The sequence below is a fragment of the Watersipora subatra genome, chromosome 5 (assembly GCF_963576615.1).
Source record: "Watersipora subatra chromosome 5, tzWatSuba1.1, whole genome shotgun sequence".
NCBI classification, from domain to species: domain Eukaryota; kingdom Metazoa; phylum Bryozoa; class Gymnolaemata; order Cheilostomatida; family Watersiporidae; genus Watersipora; species Watersipora subatra.
In genome coordinates, this window is record NC_088712.1 from 63908382 (window position 1) to 63930453 (window position 22072).

Genomic DNA, 22072 nt, shown 5'->3' on the forward strand with positions numbered 1-22072 from the left:
GCTGCCAAGGTACTAGTAGTGTTCAATATGCTGCCAAGGTACTAGTAGTGTTCAATATGCTGCCAAGGTACTAGTAGTGTTCAATATGCTGCTAAGGTACTAGTAGTGTTCAATATGCTGCCTAGGTACTAGTAGTGTTCAATATGCTGCCAAGGTACTAGTAGTGTTCAATATGCTGCCAAGGTACTAGTAGTGTTCAATATGCTGCCAAGGTACTAGTAGTGTTCAATATGCTGCCAAGGTACTAGTAGTGTTCAATATGCTGCCAAGGTACTAGTAATGTTCAATATGCTGCCAAGGTACTAGTAGTGTTCAATATGCTGCCAAGGTACTAGTAGTGTTCAATATGCTGCCAAGGTACTAGTAGTGTTCAATATGCTGCCAAGGTACTAGTAGTGTTCAATATTTGACAGCTTCTCTGTTAAACTGACAAATGAATCATCAGATGGTACAAAATCAGTTCTCTGCATGATTGACAATCAGACAGATCCAGCGGTTCAATTCCTATAACAATTCCAAATATATCAAACATTTTCTTCATTTGACTAGTAATTTCGCTGCGTGTTTCATTACAAAAGGCAGTATGGTTTACACCGACTATGGACTCTAGTCATTACACTTGCACGGAAGTAGGAAGAGCGAGTACTGGTGCTATGGCACTCTATGAAGATTATTGTACATACAAACAATGCATCATTCTTATTCAATCTTTTATTTCATCAGTGTTCTTATTTTAAGCAAAAAAAGCGGACGAATGCCATATTCAGCCAAGCATTTGCATTATAGCAAATAAGCTTTAACAGATATCATGAAGTAATAACAAGAAACACATACGAATTGCCATAGAGGAAAGAATACCATCATTTAAATTTATGTTTACATTCTTCTTTGCCATAATAATAAAACTTGCTGCATGTTTGTTGTAGTTGTCACCACCCGCGTGATTTACTTGTAGTAAATGACAGATGGAAGGATTGTAAGCCAAATACTAATCTGTATATGCACCGTAGACAGTAGCTATGACAGAGAGTGTTTTATTCTCATAGACAGCAGTTGCATAGCTATCTGTATCCTCATTCCAGGCACACCTGCTGGCCACCTGCATGGCGAGAGACCTTCTCTCGCCTACTGACACTGTACAGATTAACTTGTACCGTTTTCTTTGAATGTCTTTCACTGCTTTCATTATCTCACTAGTAGCCGTTTCGACGAGCTGTCCACACTCTTCCTTTTCATAAACTTTCGTAGAAAATATTTCTTCCAAAATGGTCTGTATTATTTTGGATATTTTACACGCTTGAAATTGGGTACCCTGCAGCATTCAATAATTAGTATTGAAAAAAATTGACTAGTGGCGAGATGAGTACGTGGACAATATGGAATGCCCCACCATAGAATTCCCAAATGCTCTAAGGCTACACAATACTACTTAGCTGTTGCTTAAAACCAATCTGTCAGCTGAAATAGTTTAAACAAAAACCTTTTGTTATATTAACCCGTCAGGTTTGATGTATGGTATTAAGTATGAAGTCATTTAAGAATAGTTACCCGTCAACAACTGTGACTATATGTACGACTGTGACTATATGTACGATTGTGACTACATGTATGACTGTGACTGTACGTACAACTGTGACTATCAGTACGACTGTGACTATATGTACGACTGTGACTATATGTACGACTGTGACTATATGTACCATTGTGACTATATGTACGACTGTGAGTATATGTATGACTGTGACTATATGTATGACTGTGACTGCATAGTATGACTGTGACTATATGTACAACTGTGATTATATGTACAACTGTGACTATATGTATGACTGTGACTATATGTACGACTGTGACTATATGTTCGACTGTGACTATATGTACGACTCAGACTATATGTACGACTGTGACTATATGTATGACTGTGACCAAATGTACGACTGTGACTATATGTACAACTGTGACTATATGTACGACTGTGATTAAATGTACGACTGCGACTATATGTACGACTGTGACAATAAGCTTAAAGGTTGACCTGCAAGCAAAATTCACATGAGAGTTATTTGGTAACAAAAGATTCACCATGTTTTACTCTGCTGTGTTGTAGGTGTCAATTGGATATGTGGAAATGTGATTACAAGCTCTTAAAAGCTCAAAAACGAAAAGCCGCCGTAGATTGGAATCCGTTTATTTCTCTGACGTAGCCATGACAGTTTGGTTATTGTCTTGTCACGTGATGTTCTCAAGTGAATTGAAAGGCCAATAAAAATCTCAAAATAAACTTATCGTAGCACTAGTTTATGACAAACACTTCGAGTTTTATCAAAGACCCCATATCAAATATAGATGCTCGCTATTTTACAGTTTTGTTTCAGCTTGAACTAATCGGCAAGTCGTAATCTGATCATGTGATCCAATACTTCGAAAATAATTTTTGCAGCACTTTTCGATTATCACAGGTGACCAACAGGCTCGTCATGATTACCAAACAATGATATGTACTCCTTCGAGGTAAGGTTAAAAAATTAAATGAATTTTTACGGTAAGTTATAAGATATCACTGCTAAAAGTGACTGCATTACAATGACGATAAAACAGATGTGTAAGAACAATAGACATGGTTTTATTGAATGCGTGAAGTAGACTTGTGAAAATATTTTGACGAATAAGGCTGCATGAAAGTGTAAATAGAAACCATCTACCCCAGCTACGTCACATTTGAGCCGTTTTGGAAAGAGAATCCAAACTACGGCGGTCTCGTGTGGCTGCGATTAACTGTTCGTTTTTGAGCTTTTAAGAGCTTGTAACCACATTCCCACATATTTTGCACCTACAACACAACAGAGTAAGATATGGTGAATCTTTTCATATCAAATAACTGTAATGTGAATTTTGTTGCAAGTCAACCTTTAAGATTTCTCTAAGTAAAGAAGTTCTTACTGGTGCCGGGTGCAGCTGGTATGTTGGAGGAACAGCTATAGGAATCTTTAGATGGTCAGGGTCAGAGGTCAATAGTGACATGGCAGAGGGTGATGAGTTGTTCTTACTTTTCTTTCTACAGTTAAATAATACCGATGATAACATGCATCGTTTTTTGTATCATAGAAAAATCTAGAAGATTATAAAGTTCACTGCATTAGATCAGCCAGTTGTAATGTTTCTGTATGAATAATAACAGGAGTATAATATATGTTGTTTAATCACACTCAAGTATGCCATCAACTGTTGATCTGGCAACCTAGTTTTTAAACCCATTAGCTATGGTTGTTTTTAGAGAGCTATTTTATATGGCTGAGGAGAGCTTAAAATGATGAAGTATATTGTGTAATGTTAGCGTTAAGCTTCAACCTAGCTTTCTCTTATAGCATTAGATCTATTACCTGCCTTGAAACCTTCAGCTATGAAAACAGTTTTAATATTTAGTCCACGGAATGTCGTAATAAAAAAACATTTCGAAGCAAAGCCATTTAGGAAATAACTATGCTGTTCAAAATGTATATGAGTAAGCAGCATGGATAAGTAATAGCATGAACAAGAGCAAACCTGAACCAAAAAAATTGTTAGAAAAAGGCACTGTGTAAGAAGAGAGTAATCTGAACCAAAACATTATGTAGAAGAAAAGCTCAAAGACAGAGCAATAGAGATGAGCAATATAATACTTTGAAGAAATCAACTTATTAACATATGACAGAATAGATCATAATCAGAAAGCTTAGACTTGCAACTGATTTACATTTTTAAACGGTTACTCAGGTCATATTTCAAAAGATTTTATCAGAAGGTATAGATTTCTTTCATTTGAAATTTTCTTTGCAATAAAGTAGCCGCAATGAAAATAAATGCAACTAGTAACACATAGAATTATATTTCCCGGTTGATGAAGGACTTGGAATGTCAGTACTATGCCAAGTCAAGTACTGTGTCAAGTACCGTGTCAAGTCAAGTACCATGTCAAGTCAAGTAGCATGACATGTCAAGTAGCATGTCAAGTCAAGTTTCCATGTCAAGTATCATGTCAAGTACCATGTCAAGTACCATGACATGTCAAGTCAAGTACCATGTCAAGTTAAGTACCATGACATGTCAAGTCAAGTACCATGTCAAGTCAAGTACCATGTCAAGTCAAGTACCATGACATGTCAAGTACCATGTCAAGTCAAGTACCATGTCAAGTCAAGTACCATGTCAAGTCAAGTACCATGTCAAGCAACAGAATTAAATGTTCAATCTAAGAGTTTGCACAGAAATTTTGGTCAAAGATGTATTTTATCATGCAGCTGGCACTCCTGAGAGTGTATAACTTAATAACTTCTCCAACTAAAATCCTTAGAGTTTGAGCTCAGTAAAAGAAGCTTAGGCTATGGACCAAAGGAGTGAAAAGGCTCGGTGTGATACCTGTCAGTATGCAAATCATATTATTTCCTAATTTTTATTGTTGTTTTGGATAAAGTCTATGAAAAAGTTTTATTCAATGAGAAAGCGAGTTGGCTGATGGAATGAAGGCTAAAAAATTTTAGGCCATAGGCTAGCCAATGTATTCTACTTAAAGTAAAACCAGAGTTTCAGAATCTCAACCACTCTCAAGCTCTGATTACCCTAACAAATTCCACTCTGGTATTGCGTGTGTCTCTTAGATGTGTAAACGCTTTGCATTTCCTCATTTTTTGCCTTGTCTCATCTTAACTTCCCAAACAGAAACTCTGTATCTTCCACAAGGTCGTAAAATTATTTGGTTTTAAAACTCTGTCTGGTCCCTGAGTACCAACTCAGGAATACCCATCTGATTAGAAAGTCAAGAATGTGCCTTATGGTGCATTAAGGTCAACTGCCCTCAATAAATGTGTTCATGGATTGTTGTCCTGAAAGCGGTGTAGCAATTTGCATTGAAAGTCTACACATGTGTGCTGCAGGCGACCTAGTTTGACAAGAAAATGATATAATTCTTTGGAAATGCTGAGCTTAATTCTAGTGTATTATTATAGTATGTATTAGCTACAGTATATAATGTACATATGTATAATGTATGCATAATGTTTAGCAAATAACGATATCTGCTATACATTTACTATATTATGTATTAGCTACAGTATATAATGTATAGCAAATAACGATATCTGCTATATATTTACTATATTATGTATTATGTATTAGCTACAGTATATAATGTTTAGCAAATAACCATATCTGCTATACATTTACTATATTATGTATTAGCTACAGTATATAATGTATAGCAAATAACCATATCTGCTATATATTTACTATATTATGTATTAGCTACAGTATATAATGTACTTACTATAGTATGTGTAGTTGGTTATGCTAGACGGAGAGCGGAATAAATTAGCAGAAGCCAGTTACCATAGTCACTAATATTATTATCAGTGCTCCAATTAAAGTTTCAACAAATATTTTATAATTAAAATGAATTCAAAATGTATAGACAAGCCTTAAAAAGAAATTTTAGCGACTTACAGAATGCTGCCCCTCCCAGCAGATTCACTGTCAATATTGCACTGAGGTGTTCCCTGGTTGTATCTCACAGCTTTGGTCTGAGATGGCAAGCTGCCGCCAACGGAGTACTCGGTACTAATGGCAGCATTTACCTTACCCGTTTGTATGTACGAAGAAGAGGCTGACATGGTTGAACTCGGAAGTAGTCAGGTGCAACCTGCAAATGGCATTCAAAAGTCAGTTAACAAGTTCCATTGCTAGGTGCACATTTATCAATCATTTCATTCGTACAAACTATGCTATTTAGAGTTGACACCATTTCCTATATCTACTGTTGTTTACTGTCGATCAATATGACTTGTATTCAAATATCTTAAGCCAGAGGGACTTCTTATCCTCTGTGCCTGTGAATAGCTTCAAACAGCAGGTGCTAACATCTACTTAATCTAGGAAATGCGCTTGCTCTGCTCCTGAGTTTACTAAGTACAGATAAAAATTATTACACACTATCAAACAGAAACCTTCTCAAGCAATTGATCAGGTTTTAGAAGTAAAACTCATGCATTAGGAAAACAAATAAGAAAGAGTCCCAACAGATAAGCAGTAAGTTTTTGATGGTCTAGGAATATGACAAGGCGAATACACAAGTTATGTTAACCGCTTGGTAACTCTATGAAACACAGACGCAACTTTGCAAACCACATAGAGTGACTCGATATATTCTTTTGATCCGTGTTTGTGAGTATTGACTCTGGTAATGGGAATGGTAAACATGAGTTTAGGCCTAGTTTACAAACCCCTTTATCCTGCCATGGTTACACCATACGATGGGCAAGTGTTTGGTTGACCAAGTCACAATCGGTATTAGCTAAAGATTAGATGCTGCACATATGCTTAAACAGGTCTAGTTCAGTTAAGGCTATTCCAGAGAATCTGTATATTCATGTAGTAATGCTGAGAGATGAATTCTCATGCGTTCACGTATCGATGCTATGATCTACCACATAGAGAAACATGACAGGTGCTTTCAATCTTTAAGCGCAATATTCTATGCTTGCACTAGTGTAGTCATAGACATACTAAACATACCTACTGTGTTTACTCTTACCTTCGTTCGCCCTGATGGTTTCTATGCCACTGATATCTATTTGTGATCTCGCGACAGCGTCTGAAAGCTAAATTGAATAATTATATTTAAGAGTTTGAAAGTTTGACATTTGTATGGAGCGGAGTTAGACCCCCTCCATACAGTGTATGAGGTCTATGCTATGAGTCACGACTATGTTTATAGCTAGAAGTATTTTAAGCCCATCAATGATTTGTATTGTAAGCAATATTTCTGTTAGGAAATGCTTATTGATGTGTACATGTTTTGAGCCTGTGGGTAAACAACAGGAAGAAGGCAGCCGTTCAAAGACAATATTTACTTGTGTTCGCATATGAATTGCTGATAAAAGGAAGGTAATGGGTAGCGAAGTGATAGGCAGCAACGCCGTTGTCAGAGACCAGGGCTACAAATGCCTTAATGAGTATTGATAGATGAATTAGATGTAAATCCTCCATATAAGCAAAGGAAACACGATTCTTATGTAAATACTGCTCACATATAGTTTGTGCAGTGATCTAAAATGACCTGACAACTTATGCTACGCATTTCCCAACATTCTCCTTTTAAAACGTTGCAAACAAAATATTAAAACAACGTAATTGCTGGTGATTATGAAATACATCTACCTACTACGAAGATGTGGCGGATCTTTTGATACCAAATAACTGTAATGTGAATTTGTTGCAAGTCAACCTTTAAGCAAATACTCAAATGCAAATACTGTTGACCTTGAAATAGGCCTACTGATGGCGTTGAACTCAAAATTCATTGTTGCTTACTGCTAGCGCAAGTGTACTTTTGTAAGATTGACAGAAAGGTTCATACAAGATGGCCAAAACAGGCCAATGAAAGGCGAGCTACAATCTCTTAAACTATAGGCTATGCATAGCCTTCAACTTGCAAAGACAAGAGTCGTCATATCTTAGCCATTGTAAGATTCAGATAAATGCAGTAGACATGGCAACAGTAACAAGAATTACCAGGTTTCGATATTAGCAACTATACATATCACACACTTGATTTTGCACCTGCCTACCATCTTGGAAAACATTTTAGTATGCTATGTGTCACAAGTACAATACTTTCTGGTAGCATATGTATTCCTGAAGACACCACGAGATTCTCCAATGCAACATCATCCGCTTGAACCTGTAGAGTGTTCTAAAAGCAGCAGCGAACAACATAGACGCCCACAAGGCATTGATCTCCAGTAAAATTTTGTGGTGTTCGGATCCGTTTGGACAGTAGACATAAAAATATTGTTATACACACTCAATAGCTCAAGCTAGCTACCAATTTGAAACACTTGCGACTGTTTTAGACAACTCCAAATGTTTTGAAAATATTTGTTTTATTTCATACAGCACCAAAAGAAGATAAATCCTAATAATAGCATACCAAAGTAGAAATTTTATACAGATGAATAGTATAGAGGAATTGAAAAAGATAGTCTAACTCTTGAATGAAATTAAATAGATGACAACTCCTCAATGGATGATAGCTACTAAAATTAGAAAACCATTTGAAAGTGATTGACTGCTAGTGCATATCTTGGTTTGTAAGCTTCATTGTCATCCATGGTTAGCAATAACAGTTATAAAAATGTATGTGGGCCCTATGATAACAATTATAGAATTGCTAGCTCAAGAACATCCTATCACAATAAAAGGCTGAGACAGACTTTCACACATTGAAGCTCATATCCTTGAGCTTGTCCAGGTCCCTCAGGCCACACTTTGCTCCTGCGACCTTGCAGGCGTATGTAAGCGACTTTTGGAGATCATTACAATCCTTGAGTGCTTTGATGCAGGCAGCAATAAATGTATCCCCGGCAGCAAGGGTGTTGACAGTATCTTCAGGAGGGTAGGCAGCAGATGTCACAACCTGCATCAGAGCTTTCAATACTACCTCTAGCCTTGTACAAATATGAGTGTACTGAGATGAATGACAATGAAGATGGTTCTGGAGATAATATTCAAGCACGGAAAAGAAGAGCAACCAATTACAGTAAACCTGTAGAATGTAGAAAATCTGTTCCAAGAATGTTTATGCTATAGAGATTTTGTTATACCAAACATAAAATATATGTAAATTGCTGAACCCATTCTAAAAGCCTCCAAAGATGACCTAACTTCTAACCCCTTTGGCCCTTCAAAATGAAAATAAACACTAACTTAACTTCTCCATTCAATAACAGTACAGCTGTAACTGCGGTACTATTGGTTTGTATAGACATCTTTTTCTCATTTATTCTTATCGCTTACAATGGTTTAGTGTTCATGATTACAATAATTACGTAATTTTAGTTGAGGGGAGATTACACCCAGTCAATTTTGATTTAAATCAATTTTTTCTCAACACTAAGGTCTATGCAGCACAGAAAATAGTAAAACTATTGTCTAAAATGAAAAATAAATAATTTTTTTTTTACTTCAATATATCTTGCTTTATATACCATATCTTTTCTAAGAATATTTTTACTTTTCACTAGTGGTGTCTGTTTGTTGGTACTTCTATTAAAGCCAGGGTTAGGGGTTAGAATAGAGGATTTGTTTTCTCTCGCAAATGGGGCAAGAGAGAAAGCATTATTTTTAAAGCCTTACTACGAGACGCCCGTTATTTAAAGCTATTTAAAAACTTGAACTGATTTTACATGTAAAACTTTGTTTACGTTATAGAAGTATCCACTGTATAACCTTAAGATGAACACTTAAATGAAAGACGTTACTTTAAAAGCCGCGAGCTCCGCCATCTTGTTTTTGCCCGATTTCCCCACGAAAACTGAGATGCAGTTTTGACTAGGGAGCAATGCAATCAAACTCTACCTGAGTGTGACTGAAAGTTAAACTATACTCATTTGTATTTACGTCTTCCACTCGTTATATTCTGAAGAACACCAGATGCAACACAACAAGTATTTTAGAAATCAGATGGTGCCATACAAGATGTACCAATCAAAGGAGGTATACCATACTACCTGTGCTAGCCAATAAAGACTTGTTCTTTTATCTTTGACAATGTTTCAGTTGAACTTGCAGAACTTGGTAAAATATAGCCAACATTTGTCACAAAAACCAATCTTACTACCAATATAATTATGGGCAAATTGCTATCGCACCTTACACACCTGAAAGCATTGAAACGTACTAAAGCTCCTGAATAAGATTAAATGAAAGATAACTTCTAAAATACAACAGCATTTTTAGAAAATGGCTGCCTGTCGCTTCACATGTTACACCAAGCTTCTTTGTCATCAGTGTCCAAAAGCACAGTTGGAGGTTGGAAGCAAAGACTGCATCGTACGATGTACGACCCCGTGACATTCGGTTTCACCACCCGACATTCTGCCACTTGCTCCAAGTATTCACCTTCCAGAATTTTAGAATAATTGTGCATATAGTTACTCTCAGTTATTTATTGGCACAACTGATGACGCCTCACGGCATTTAGTACTAATATTAACAATATTTATGATAATAATAAGTGCCCGTAATGGATTGGACCCCACAAGGATCTACCAGTATCGGCCTCAGGGCCTAATGCTTTACTGAACCAAAGGCTAAAAAACCCAAAATAGAATCGGTAAGTCTGCGGGAGTAAACCGTAATAGAAAATCGCGACTCTTCAATGATGACTCCCAAAGAAACCGACACCATAAAGGCTTAAATGGCTCAGCTAGCCAAGCTAGTTGCGTCTCACCCCGAGTCACTCGGGATGTTGGCGGCAGATAAAATAAAAAAGGAAGAGACGAAAAGAAAAGTGCCAAAGAATTATCACCAGAGAGTGAGAAAGCTAAAGGCAACAAGTTTGAATGGTAGACATTTAATACAATCCATGACTACCTGAGTTGTTGCAACCATCCGATATACCACTGACACTTTTTATTGTACAATAGAAAAGCTATGAGAGATGGACAGAAATACGAGGAAATATATGCCAATGAACAGAGGATTATATCTAAATACAGAAGTAAAAGCAGTCAGGAGTATGAAGTTGATTGAAGAAGTGGTTAGATTGGAATAGTGCGCCCTTCTAGGTTATATGAAACAAAAAGTCCAGCGCAAACAAAGTACTCAAGATGTTCTGTCAGAGATAAGAACAATATTGAAATCTGACTAGAAAGAAGCGAGAGTAAAGAGATGAACAGAGAAGCCTCAACATAGTTACTTACTTATGAAAGGCTAAAGAGACTGGAACAGAGCAATGGTGGGTTAAAGGTCAACAAATTTCAAAGAACTAAAGGATTGCTGATAGGAACTCAAGAAATCAGGAACATCAAGTGAAGATTATTAGAAAGTAAAGAACCGACTGTAGAATTTGTGAGGGAGATGAAACATTAATGCACATCGTCAGCGAGCGTGTGGAGATACCACAACCCGAATACAAAAAGAGACATAACAGAGTTGCTACTGTCATCAGCAAAAAGTTGTACAAAATTTATGAGTTTGAATATGCACAGAGATGGTATAACCACCAAACAACTCTAGTTATTGAAAGCGAAATGAGCATAAATTATTTTTAGAATTTCAACATCTATTGCGACAGAATAAAAGTTACCTATCTGATGAGCATACCTGAATATTTGTAGCCTTTGCAGCTACCCCAAGATCTCCCCAAGGGCATATCACAACAACACCTTCCCTCGCCATAGCGCTGAGCCCCTCGGCAGCGCTGGTCATGTCTGCATATCCCATCACTTTAGCAAAGTCTTTGCTTGCAAACACATAATCTGCGTGGGAACTCAGCAGTGGTACTGTAGTAGATGAAAGGCGTGACAGACATACTAGCCATCAATGCCAAAACACCAAATATTTCTCAGCAGGTCTGTTAAGATGTTCAACAAAATCATTAGTTAGAAAAAGCTTACAAAAGTATGTGGTGTAATTCTTAAAAAAGGGGAAAGATGGCATTTGAAAGCAGATTGTATACACAAAACACACAGTTTGAACACGAGTTTAAACCCATGATAATGGCTGCTGAACGAAAGCACACAGAAAAGGCTATCCAATGTATTTACCAAGAGGTTTACTAGCCTTCTCAAGTTCAACTGATATGTTGTAAGTATGACCCTCTGAGCTGCGCTGATTATGTACGTGCTCTATCTGGGCTAAAGTATCTTCACTACTATACCGTCCCTACAACAAGAACTCACTATTATACATCCACTACAACAAGGGTTTCGATATTTCACCTCCACTACAACAAGAGCCCACTATTTTTACCCCCTAAAACAAAGGTCCTACCATTTTACCTCTACTACAACAAGAGCTCACTATTCTACCTCCTACAACAAGGGTTCTACCATTTTACCTCCACTACAACAAGAGCTCACTATTCTACCCTACAACAAGAGTTCTGCTGTTGTTTTCTTTGAGGATTTCTGCGACAGAATTCAAACTATAAAGCTTGACACGTTCTTAAATAGGGTCAAGTTACATGTATAACAAGGCAAACTTTGGAATCCATTTACCATGATAACAGCGTCCATGCAATATACCTAGTTAGCCCTCCCTTATCCCCTTGACAAAAATAAAACGTTGAAGTAATGTTTAAACTGAAGCAGTTCAGTGATAATGATCAGACTGCAGGAGCTCACAAGTGTACTATGTGCTTTATATAAGGGCTGAAGACCTGAAAAACTGATGCACTCATCGCTTCTCCACTTCAAGAATTTCAATAGAAAAAACAAGTAGCATTATTGCTTTGTATAAATATTATACAAAGCAATTATTAGCATTATTGCTCAAGTATAAACACATTTTATTCAAAAGTGATAGGGTGTCTGATTACCTCAAAGTGTATCCATTTGTAGGTTGATAATGAAATATTTGCGGCGGCAAACATGTCGTAGGTGAGCTCAGGTAACGACCTTCAATGGAGTGATCAATTATTAGAGAGCCTCCTAATTTATTTTATAATGGTAACATGTACAGGACTTTATATAATGGTAGCATGTACGGGACTTTACATAATGGTAGCATGTACAGGACTTTATATAATGGTAACATGTACAGGACTTTTTATAATGGTAACATGTACAGGACTTTATATAATGGTAGCGTGTACAGGACTTTATATAATGGTAACATGTACATGACTTTATATAATGGTAGCGTGTACAGGACTTTATATAATCGCAGCATGTACAGGACTATATAAAATGGTAGTATGTACAGGACTTTATATAATGGTAGCATGTACAGGACTTTATATAATGGTAACATGTACAGAACTTTATATAATGGTAGCGCGTACAGAACTTTATATAATGGTAGCATGTACAGGATTTGTAGGATGTTCAGTGAAATTCTCTGATGTCAGGTATCAAAATCGTTAGTAACAATGTAAAATATTTGCCATTAAAAATATCAGTAACGAGTTAAACTATCTGTTCTCAGAGCTGCATATATATAGATAGTATACTACTGACTATCAACTAAGATGGCATTTAAAATACTAAACGTAAAGAAGTGTTCACAATACTAAACATAAAGACATGCTCACAATGCTAAACATAAAGACATGCTCACAATACTAAACATAAAGACATGCTCACAATACTAAACAAAGATATGTTCACAATACAAAACATAAAAATATGCTCACAATGCTAAACATAAAGATATGCTCACAATACTAAACATAAAGATATGCTCACAATACTAAACATAAAGATATGCTCCCAATACTAAACATAAAGATATGCTCACAATACTAAACATAAAGATATGCTCACAATACTAAACATAAAGATATGCTCACGATACTAAACATAAAGATATGCTCACGATACTAAACATAAAGATATGCTCATAATACTAAACATAAAGATATGCTCACAATAGTAAACATAAAGATATGCTCACAATACTAAACATAAAGATATGCACACAATAGTAAATACAAAGATATGCTCACAATACTAAACATAAAGATATGCTCCCAATACTAAACATAAAGATATGCTCACAATACTAATCATAAAGATGTGCTCACAATAATAAACATAAATATATGCTCACAATACTAAACATAAAGATATGCTCACAACATTAAACATAAAGACATGCTCACAATACTAAACATAAAGATATGCTCACAATACTAAACATAAAGATATGCTCACAATACTAAACATAAAGATATGCTCAAAATACTAAACATAAAGATATGCTCACAATACTAAACATAAAGATATGCTCCCAATACTAAACATAAATATATGCTCACAATACTAAACACAAATATATGCTCACGATACTAAACATAAAGATATGCTCACAACACTGAACGAAAAGATATGCTCACAATACTAAACATAAAGATATGCTCACAATACTAAACATAAAGATATGCTTACAATACTAAACATAAAGATATGCTCAAAATACTAAACATAAAGATATGCTCACAATACTAAACATAAAGATATGCTCACAATACTAAACATAAAGATATGCTCACAATACTAAACATAAACATGTGCTCACACAAGGTATGATAATAACTACTGACACTAGTAAACTGTTCCCCAGGACAAGCAATACATGCATCAAAGCAAATTCAAATCATCAGGCATCAATAGTCTTTAAGGGTGTTTTGAAACAAGTCACCAGTAAATATGAAACTCTAAATCATATTAGCAGTGTGAAAGTTAAGTCTGCTTGACAGGTGGTGTGTTTTAACACGGGCTTAGCTACTGAGAAATTCTTACACAACATTGCAAATACAAATTCATGTCAAACACACCCTCGATAATGTAGACAAGTTCGGGTTCCAGCACCTTTATTGAGAATACATACTGTCAGAGGCATAGCGTGCCCATCGCATTTCACCATAGGGTTCATGTCTACTTGATAGCGAATGAAAAAATCTTCCACCAACCTGTGAAATATAAAACAATTAATAAACGCAGTAAGAATTAAGCTAAGAAGTGCCTTAACAGAAGAGAAGTTAACCTGAAGCTAAACCTCCTTCACATAGAACTTTAAAAGCGTGATGGTGTTCTCAAACGTGATGTTTCAAGTAAATGGTGTTGGACATTTAAAAACGTTCAACAGTGACTCATACAGAATTATGTGTGACTCTTATGGAATTAGGTATGACTCGTTTGGAATTGGATATGACTCAAATGGAATTGGGTATGGCTCATATGGAATCGGGTATGGCTCATATGGAATCGGGTATGGCTCATATGGAATTGGGTGTGACTCATATGGAATTGGGTATGACTTACATAGAATTGGGTATGACCCATACATAATTAGGTATGACTCATTAGGAAGTGGGTATGACCCAAATAAAATTGGGTATGGCTCAAATGAATTGAGTGTGATTCATATGAAATTGGCTGTGACTCATGCGACATTGGGTATAACTTATATAGAATTGGGTGTGATTCAAATGGAAATGAGATGACCCATATGGAAATGGGGTGACAGATATAAAAATGGATGTGACTCGTATAGAAATGGACGTGACCTATATGGAATGGCGTGCTAGTTCATAGATGATAATTATTAGTTTGTAGTTAGAAGAAAACATTGGCAAGTCAAAAGTAATTTACCAGTGATTCAGCAAGTTTGATCCTTCTATGTATTACACTTTTTACTCTGTGTATAAGAAATTAAAATGCTTGTTTAACAGCCTAGGGAAGTCTCCGTTACCTAAGGGGATTTCTCCCTTACCTAAGGTGTTGTCTCCTTTACCTAAGGTGTTGTCTCCCTTACCTAAGGTGATGTCCAGATGTGCCTGCACAGCCCATGAAACTAGAGGTCTCTCCTAATAGGCTAAGAACTCTGCAGTTATTGGCTGCATTTCCTCCGATGACCTCATAGATATCTCCACACCTAGAACATAACTCTGACATAGAAATGTAAATAACTGTTGAATGAGTATTTAATTCAAGTGGTTATCACAATATCACAAGTATGAACGAGTATTAATGTAGTGATGAGGGGCAGCTCTAAGCAGAGTTGGAACAAGGACAGAAAATGCAATTAGGTTAAATTAATTAGTAAATGGTAGTTTAAAATCACATAAATAACTAAATTAATTAATTTTGGGTTTGTGTACTTACGTTATAAAGTAAACTAACATATAAAATTTTGTATAATTCAAATTATGCATTAAATTAATAAATTGGTATTAAGCATTGTCTACTACTATAGAGCTGTACTAGTATATACCACTATTGAGTTGTACTAGTGTCTATTACTATAGAGCTGTACTAGTGTGTATTACTATAGAGCTGTACTAGCAGATATTACTATAGAGCTGTACAGGTGTATATTGCTATTGAGCTGTACTAGTGTATATTACTATAGAGTTGTAAGAGTGTTTATTACTGTGTTGGGATAGTTTACAGCGCTTGTTGGTCAAACATTGAAATGAATCATGACATATGTTTTTGTCATTAGGTAGGAAGCATTTTTTACCACAAAACATTCTTGGCTACCTTGCTCAGTTAAATTAGGTCACTGAGTCAGTGCTCAGTCAGACACCTCTGTGTGAGCATCCATAATTACTGCTTACACACTTTAAACTATTTTATCTATACATATTATTCATTTTAAAATGTAGCAATTGCTTACTACAGCAGTAGCCTATCATCTGGACTGATATTTTTATACAATTTATCTAAGTACATAAAATAATGCTTGTTTTATTCTTGTGTTTTAATTGTTTTGTGAAGAATGCATTTTATCATACATGTAGTATTTTAAATTAGTGTCTGTATTTTAAAGTTTGCTTTTGTTCTTTTTTAGCTTCTGCTACAAAATCTATATTATATGTGTGCAATGTAGCACCTGTTTATCTATGTGTTTCTTGGCTCTAAGGAAGCAAAATCTTGTGTGAGTTTGTAACAAGTATTACTGTCATATTATTATTTCTGCATTCTTTGTCAAATCATATTTGCATGGTAATTTTTAAACCACTATTATGCAATTATGTACTGTTAGTCATGCAATATTGTATTATTAAATGTTTATTTCTTGTACTTTATAGTACGACTGCTTATGGGTAACAATACAGCAAAGCAAACTATGTATACTACTCATCAAGTGGTCCGTTAGCAAGTGCTTTCCTTGGGAGCGAATCCAGTACAATTACCATAGACCTGTACTAGTGTATATCACTATAGAACTGTATATTAATGTACTGCTGACATCACTGTTATGTAATATGAAGCATGGCAGATGTGATGCGTAGCCATGAAGCCTAGCAGTGAGATGACTAGCTCATCAGATAATACGACTGACAAAGCAAATAACATGACTGTCCCATCAGGTAATATCATGGGCACATTGCTACGTCGCTGTGGCAACTAATTTGATACATATGGAATTCCTTAACTCCCTGGAGGTTTTGATAATTGGCAGATAATTATAAAAACAAGAAACAACTAGTACTTTCCGGCAGCAGATAATAAGATTTAAACATCAAGTCGGTGTCATGTATGAGATTATGCTGACATAGCTCCCAGCTAGCTGCTTAGGGGTGTATACATGAATCAACAAACCCCGAAGCGCTTGCTACAGGATCCTTCTTATATTGTTCATCAAATACTGAGGGTATTAACAATACATTTGTTCATTTGCTAATATCTTTGTCACCTCGAAAAGAGAAATCTATTATATCTACATGTATTAGCTTATTGAATTAGAGTGTGAGTGTGGCCAACACAGAACCTTGTTACTATCAGTAACACTGGTGACAGGATACTTGAGTGACAGTCAAAGTTAATAAACCTCAACTTTTTATATTTAATTTAAAATTTTAAATATTCAAGCAAATTCAAATAATTTAAGACGGTTAAATTGTCTGTGAAACTTATGAATTGATCTTGCCTCCACTTCCTATACAACCTACCTATGCAGCACTAGTCTTTATCTAGTTTTCAGTGTGACTAGCCAGTCATCTCTTCAAATGATTGCATAGGTAGAATCAAAACATACAAAAACTAAATGTAGAAACCTAAAGTATATGTAAAAACTAAATGGATTTCAAAACCATTAGTAAAAATATTTTACAACAATAAAATTTAATGTAATTAATCTAGTTTCTACATATAACTTAGCTTTTGTCCACCTTAGAAACACATGAGCGGAGGTGCAAGTACGATCATTCTACCTTCAGTGATAGAGTGAGCGCTAGAAGAATGGATGTAAGTTACTATGACCCACAGTAGAGATAGTTTGAAGTAATTAGTCAAGATAATTTAAACTATTTGTATGTTCTACCTTTGCTTTCACTTTCAAATTTTTAATGTTTTAAAAAATTTAGAATGTTGCATACATGTTAATGAGTAGGCTACTTTGCATGTCGGAACAAATTTTCTTTAAATTTTTCGTCATATACTGCAAATGTTCCTGAATATATGCATGGAAAAGAATGGTAAAGAAGGACAAATTTAAACAGCCATACAAACATCAAATATATGACATTGACAGGTACTTCATAAACTGCAGAAAACAAGAGAGAAACAATACCAGAGCTAGAATGTTCTGTTTGTTAATTATTTTGAAGTTGTGACATGCATCTATAGTCTCTTTTATGACAATTAAAATTTTATCTGTGCTAAAAGTAACAATAAAACAACTACCGGCATTCATATTTTACAGCAATTTATAAAAGTTTGCACAAGTAGCTAAAACAAACAGCGTGCATGAAGAGTTAATTAAGGTGTTGGAAAGATTTACGTAATAGGCTAAGCTAGCACAGAAAAACTTGTGATTACTGTGATCATCTTCTCTGCTCGCTGTTTCCAACTTGCTTCATTTGAATATGGGTTGCACAGCAACAGTGCACGGGCCACTACTTCAATTTAAAACTGGGCATTTATTTTCAGTTACCTTATAGTCATTTACTTTTAAAATATTAAACAATTTTGCACACATACGCTTTTGTTTAATTATAGACTGCATAATACTTTGCCAAAAACATACTAGCCGCCTCCTGATAATGTGCAGAACAAAATTTTGTACCTCATTCTATCAGCCGAGTTTGATTCATTGCCTACGTCATACAGCTGCAGTTAGGTATCTCTGCAACAGTTAAAACTAACAAAAATCAAATTTACAAACACTATAACTAGCTCATAATATTCTACAATGCAATAGAGCCTTCAACACGCAGTTTTATGTTTCCAATAAGCTTTGGAAAGATTAATCGAAAAGTTGGGGTCATGGACACAACCTACCACATTAACAGTTTTCAGTTAAATATTTAAAAAGTCTAACATGCACAAATAAAATATTTGTATCAAATAACCAAATCTTGAGCGAGTTAATACATATATTTTGTAATATATCTTGGGAATTGGCAATTTTTTTAAAGATTTCTAGCTGGCCATGATGCCATCTTACCTAGTTTTGATATCTTCACGCGGAAACGTGTCCACTTCAGTAACGATATCCACCACAACAATCCCAACACAAAGCACAGCACCTTTCATAGTAATTGACTACCAAACTCAGACTGAAGGTTGCCCTAAGTTGGTGAAATGTGTTAAACTGCATTCCAAACTGCGTTTCAAAGGTTCTGCTGCATGTTAGTTCCTATTTACTCATACCCAATTCTATCGATACGTTTTGTTAACGCGCTTCACATTCGAAAAACGCGGACTATGTTATTTGCAGATGTCAAGGACAACATTTTGGACTTAGTCCATAGAAATACGTATCTAAAAGTCGGAGAGGGTCATGTGAAGGCATTGGTAAAATGGCTCCCAAACTATGCTTATAACACGACCTTTGGGCAGGGACAAGGCCCGCTTAGTTTCGCGACAAAACCGGAAACAATCGCTTGTTTCCAAACAAACCGGATCGACATACCGATCTCTAATCTTCTTATATAATATTCATACCTCGCCCTCAATACCTAACTTTTTTGTATTCACTTACTGGATTTTTTTACAAAAAAATTAATAGTATTCTGTAAGAAGTTTTGTTTTCTTTTAAATAGTGTATAATACAACCACAGGTGTCTTTTAGCGGTATATTGCTCAAACTGAGGCCGGGCCGTAGTCTACACACACAAAACAAAAACAGGTGTTTTTTGTGTGTGTAGACTACGGCCTGGCATTGGCTTCGGCGATATCCCGCTAAAGGACACCTGTGGTTGCGGCGGTGTTGCGGCCTCTCCATTATAACTTTTATATAAAAAAGTCGCCATAGGCGCGGCCGGCTTGTTTGAAAACGAGCGAGCTTACCTATACGCTACCGTTGTTCACGAGACTATGTGAAGCTATATGGCTCTGCGCTGGGCAGGAAGCAGACGACCGCTCAACCTATAATTCTAATAACTGTGCAGACAGCAGCTCAAGCTTACTCCTCTTGTTTCAGTCACTTTTTTCAAAGCTAATTGTAGCCTTAACGAAGGAAGTAAATTTTATTTGTTAACAACATATTTGGAACCAATTAAACTACAAAAGTGGATAGGGAGACATAACCTAGCTTCACTTATTCAGGTCATTCTACGCCCTACTCGAATTTCTGAATTCTGTTTTAGTGACGTACTGCTTGTATTTATTTCATTTCTTATCGATTTGGTCCAAGTGTTACTCGGCATGGCGTTTCATTTTTCTGTTTTCAAGTTTGCTCCTGTTTTTTATTTATCAGTTTCACCATTATGTGACATTGAGTAGGTAAAACAATTAAGTAGGACTATCCTAAAGGGTGAACATGTCATAGCAAGAAAACATGGTTAATGCATGAATTGAAACATAAATTATTTTTGAAACTTGACGAGTCTAAGTTTTTTCTGGTGACTAGCTACAAATATAATATTAAAAAAATGGTATGATGCTAAGACTTACTAGGCCATTAATTGCCTTGAAATCTTACTATAGGTGATACTGTTGTATAAATGAAAGTACTCACATACAGCCCTCACTTTTATACCCTTTCTTTTACTGCGTCACTACTATGTCACCGACTTCTCATTTAACTTCTCATCACTACCTGTAACTGCCGTGACCTCAGATGTTAGTTTAGCCTGGGGCCCACTAACGCGATAATACAACATGCCCTTTCTTTTGTATGGCCTCAGACCTTCCAGAAGTTCACATGACGAGAAATACACGTGAACTCATCCGGTGACTCAACTTGCTGGTGGAGTTTACCTCACTCCTTACGACTGGTCCATCGACTAGTCTGAGCCACTATCACTCTTGGGCTTCCCTGTCCTGCTGCTGTTCTCGCCAGCACTACTCTTTCAGCCTTTTTGGCTTCATCCCCATTCTGTGCTACCACTGTGACTTCTGTCATCACTATCACTACCTTGATCACCAACATCTTCACCACTCCTTCCACTACCTTTGACTAGCTCGGTAACTTGCGGTTGGGTCAACAAAGACTCCTTAACCTCAGGTTCTGCCGCTCCGGTCTTTACCACTCTCCCCAATAGAGGCGGGCTTGACAGGCATCCTGTGGAAAGTTTCAATCTGGACCATAACTGACTGCACAAGGGATGGCGCTGCAAAGCTGGGAGTTGATATAGGCCCAGACCTTTCTAGCTCAGCCTAACCCTTCACTGGTGTAGGTCTAATACCAGCAATCTTCCTCTAAACTGCCCCCAACTGCTTGATCCCCGCCCTGAATGCGCCTGCATTCTCCAATTCGCTGACTGCTGTCCTGCGCTCAGCACTCAGTTTTGCCAAATTCGCCTCAAAACTTCCTCCGTACCTCCAACTCTTTACTGTCAATTTTTGGCGGATCCTCTCGTACCCTTTCTTGTCCAACATCCCGTCACTAGACACATTGGCTAAAAAAGAGCTTAACTTTCCTATGATAGGTACTGGTATAATAGCTTTCCTAGCACTACCAATCACCTCAGCATGACTCCTACTGTATATACCGGTGAACCTCACCTTTCTTAGGGGCGCTGGTAGCTCCTCACTGCCTTTCTTTTCCCTGTCTCGCTACTCACTTGACCACCTGGACCCCGGCGGGGGCATCCACTAACCATATGCCCGGTCTCACTTCCATGTCTACCGTGCTTCCTACAAGCATTCCCAAGTACAATTTACAGCCAAGTGGTCTTTCTTTGCCCTGCAGAGCATACACTGCAACTTACTTCTACTACCATACGCTACAGGCTTCTTAGCCTCACTATTCTCTCCGCTTCTCCACCTACTACTGTCCTTTTCTGCAACTCTCTCCTTCCTGCTCCTTTCTGGTGGTCCACCACCACTAGCTCTCCCTCCAGAACTGTCTACTATGGTTGAATGATCGCTTTAATGAGGGTATTTCTTTACAACAATCTGCAACCTGCCAACCTTCTTTTACTAGAAGTTTATAGTAAACGCTATCCTTATCTAGCCGTGGTGTACTGACTCAGCCACTCCGGTACCTGTGCCCCTAACTATTGCCTTTTCTTCGGACCCATGTGAGGTTTGGGTTTCCTGACTACTCCCACCAGAGTCCTCACGCGCTAGGCCATTTCTGACTTTGGCATCAGATGGTTCCTCCACTCCATCATTTAAACCTCCTGTTCTCTCCCCTCATT

The 22072-nt window shown here is 36.7% G+C and overlaps 3 protein-coding genes across 6 annotated transcripts in view; 1 reads left to right on the forward strand and 2 right to left on the reverse strand.

Annotated features, from left to right (window-relative positions):
* Nucleotides 1–702: 702 nt before the first annotated feature.
* On the reverse strand, nt 703–6698 carry LOC137396741 (dynein light chain Tctex-type 5-A-like). The gene is made up of 4 exons (XM_068083049.1): nt 6563–6698; nt 5476–5671; nt 2941–3055; nt 703–1312 (listed from the first exon to the last, which is right to left on the reverse strand). The coding sequence occupies exons 2-4, from the start codon at nt 5640–5642 to the stop codon at nt 989–991; spliced, it is 606 nt and encodes a 201-aa protein (XP_067939150.1). The 5' UTR covers nt 5643–5671; nt 6563–6698; the 3' UTR covers nt 703–988.
* A 1261-nt stretch (nt 6699–7959) lies between these two features.
* Nucleotides 7960–19088, reverse strand: LOC137396210 (ketohexokinase-like). 2 transcript variants are annotated; one of them, XM_068082387.1, is made up of 7 exons: nt 18931–19088; nt 15292–15411; nt 14312–14446; nt 12353–12431; nt 11580–11697; nt 11137–11270; nt 7960–8446 (listed from the first exon to the last, which is right to left on the reverse strand). In XM_068082387.1, exons 1-7 carry the CDS (start codon nt 19017–19019, stop codon nt 8246–8248), a joined length of 876 nt encoding a protein of 291 aa, XP_067938488.1. In that variant the 5' UTR covers nt 19020–19088; the 3' UTR covers nt 7960–8245. The 2 variants fall into 2 exon arrangements, with proteins under 2 accessions (XP_067938488.1, XP_067938487.1); XM_068082386.1 differs by having other exon boundaries at nt 11137–11315.
* LOC137396209 (uncharacterized) overlaps nt 17658–22072 on the forward strand; it is a 38037-nt gene continuing 33622 nt past the window's right edge. For 2 of the 3 annotated variants that reach the window (XM_068082383.1, XM_068082385.1), the window contains exon 1: nt 17658–17729. The gene's annotated coding sequence lies outside the window, so the exon portion shown is untranslated. Of the gene's footprint in view, nt 17730–19952; nt 20034–22072 lie in introns of those variants that run through there. The other variant, XM_068082384.1, reaches the window with a different exon arrangement.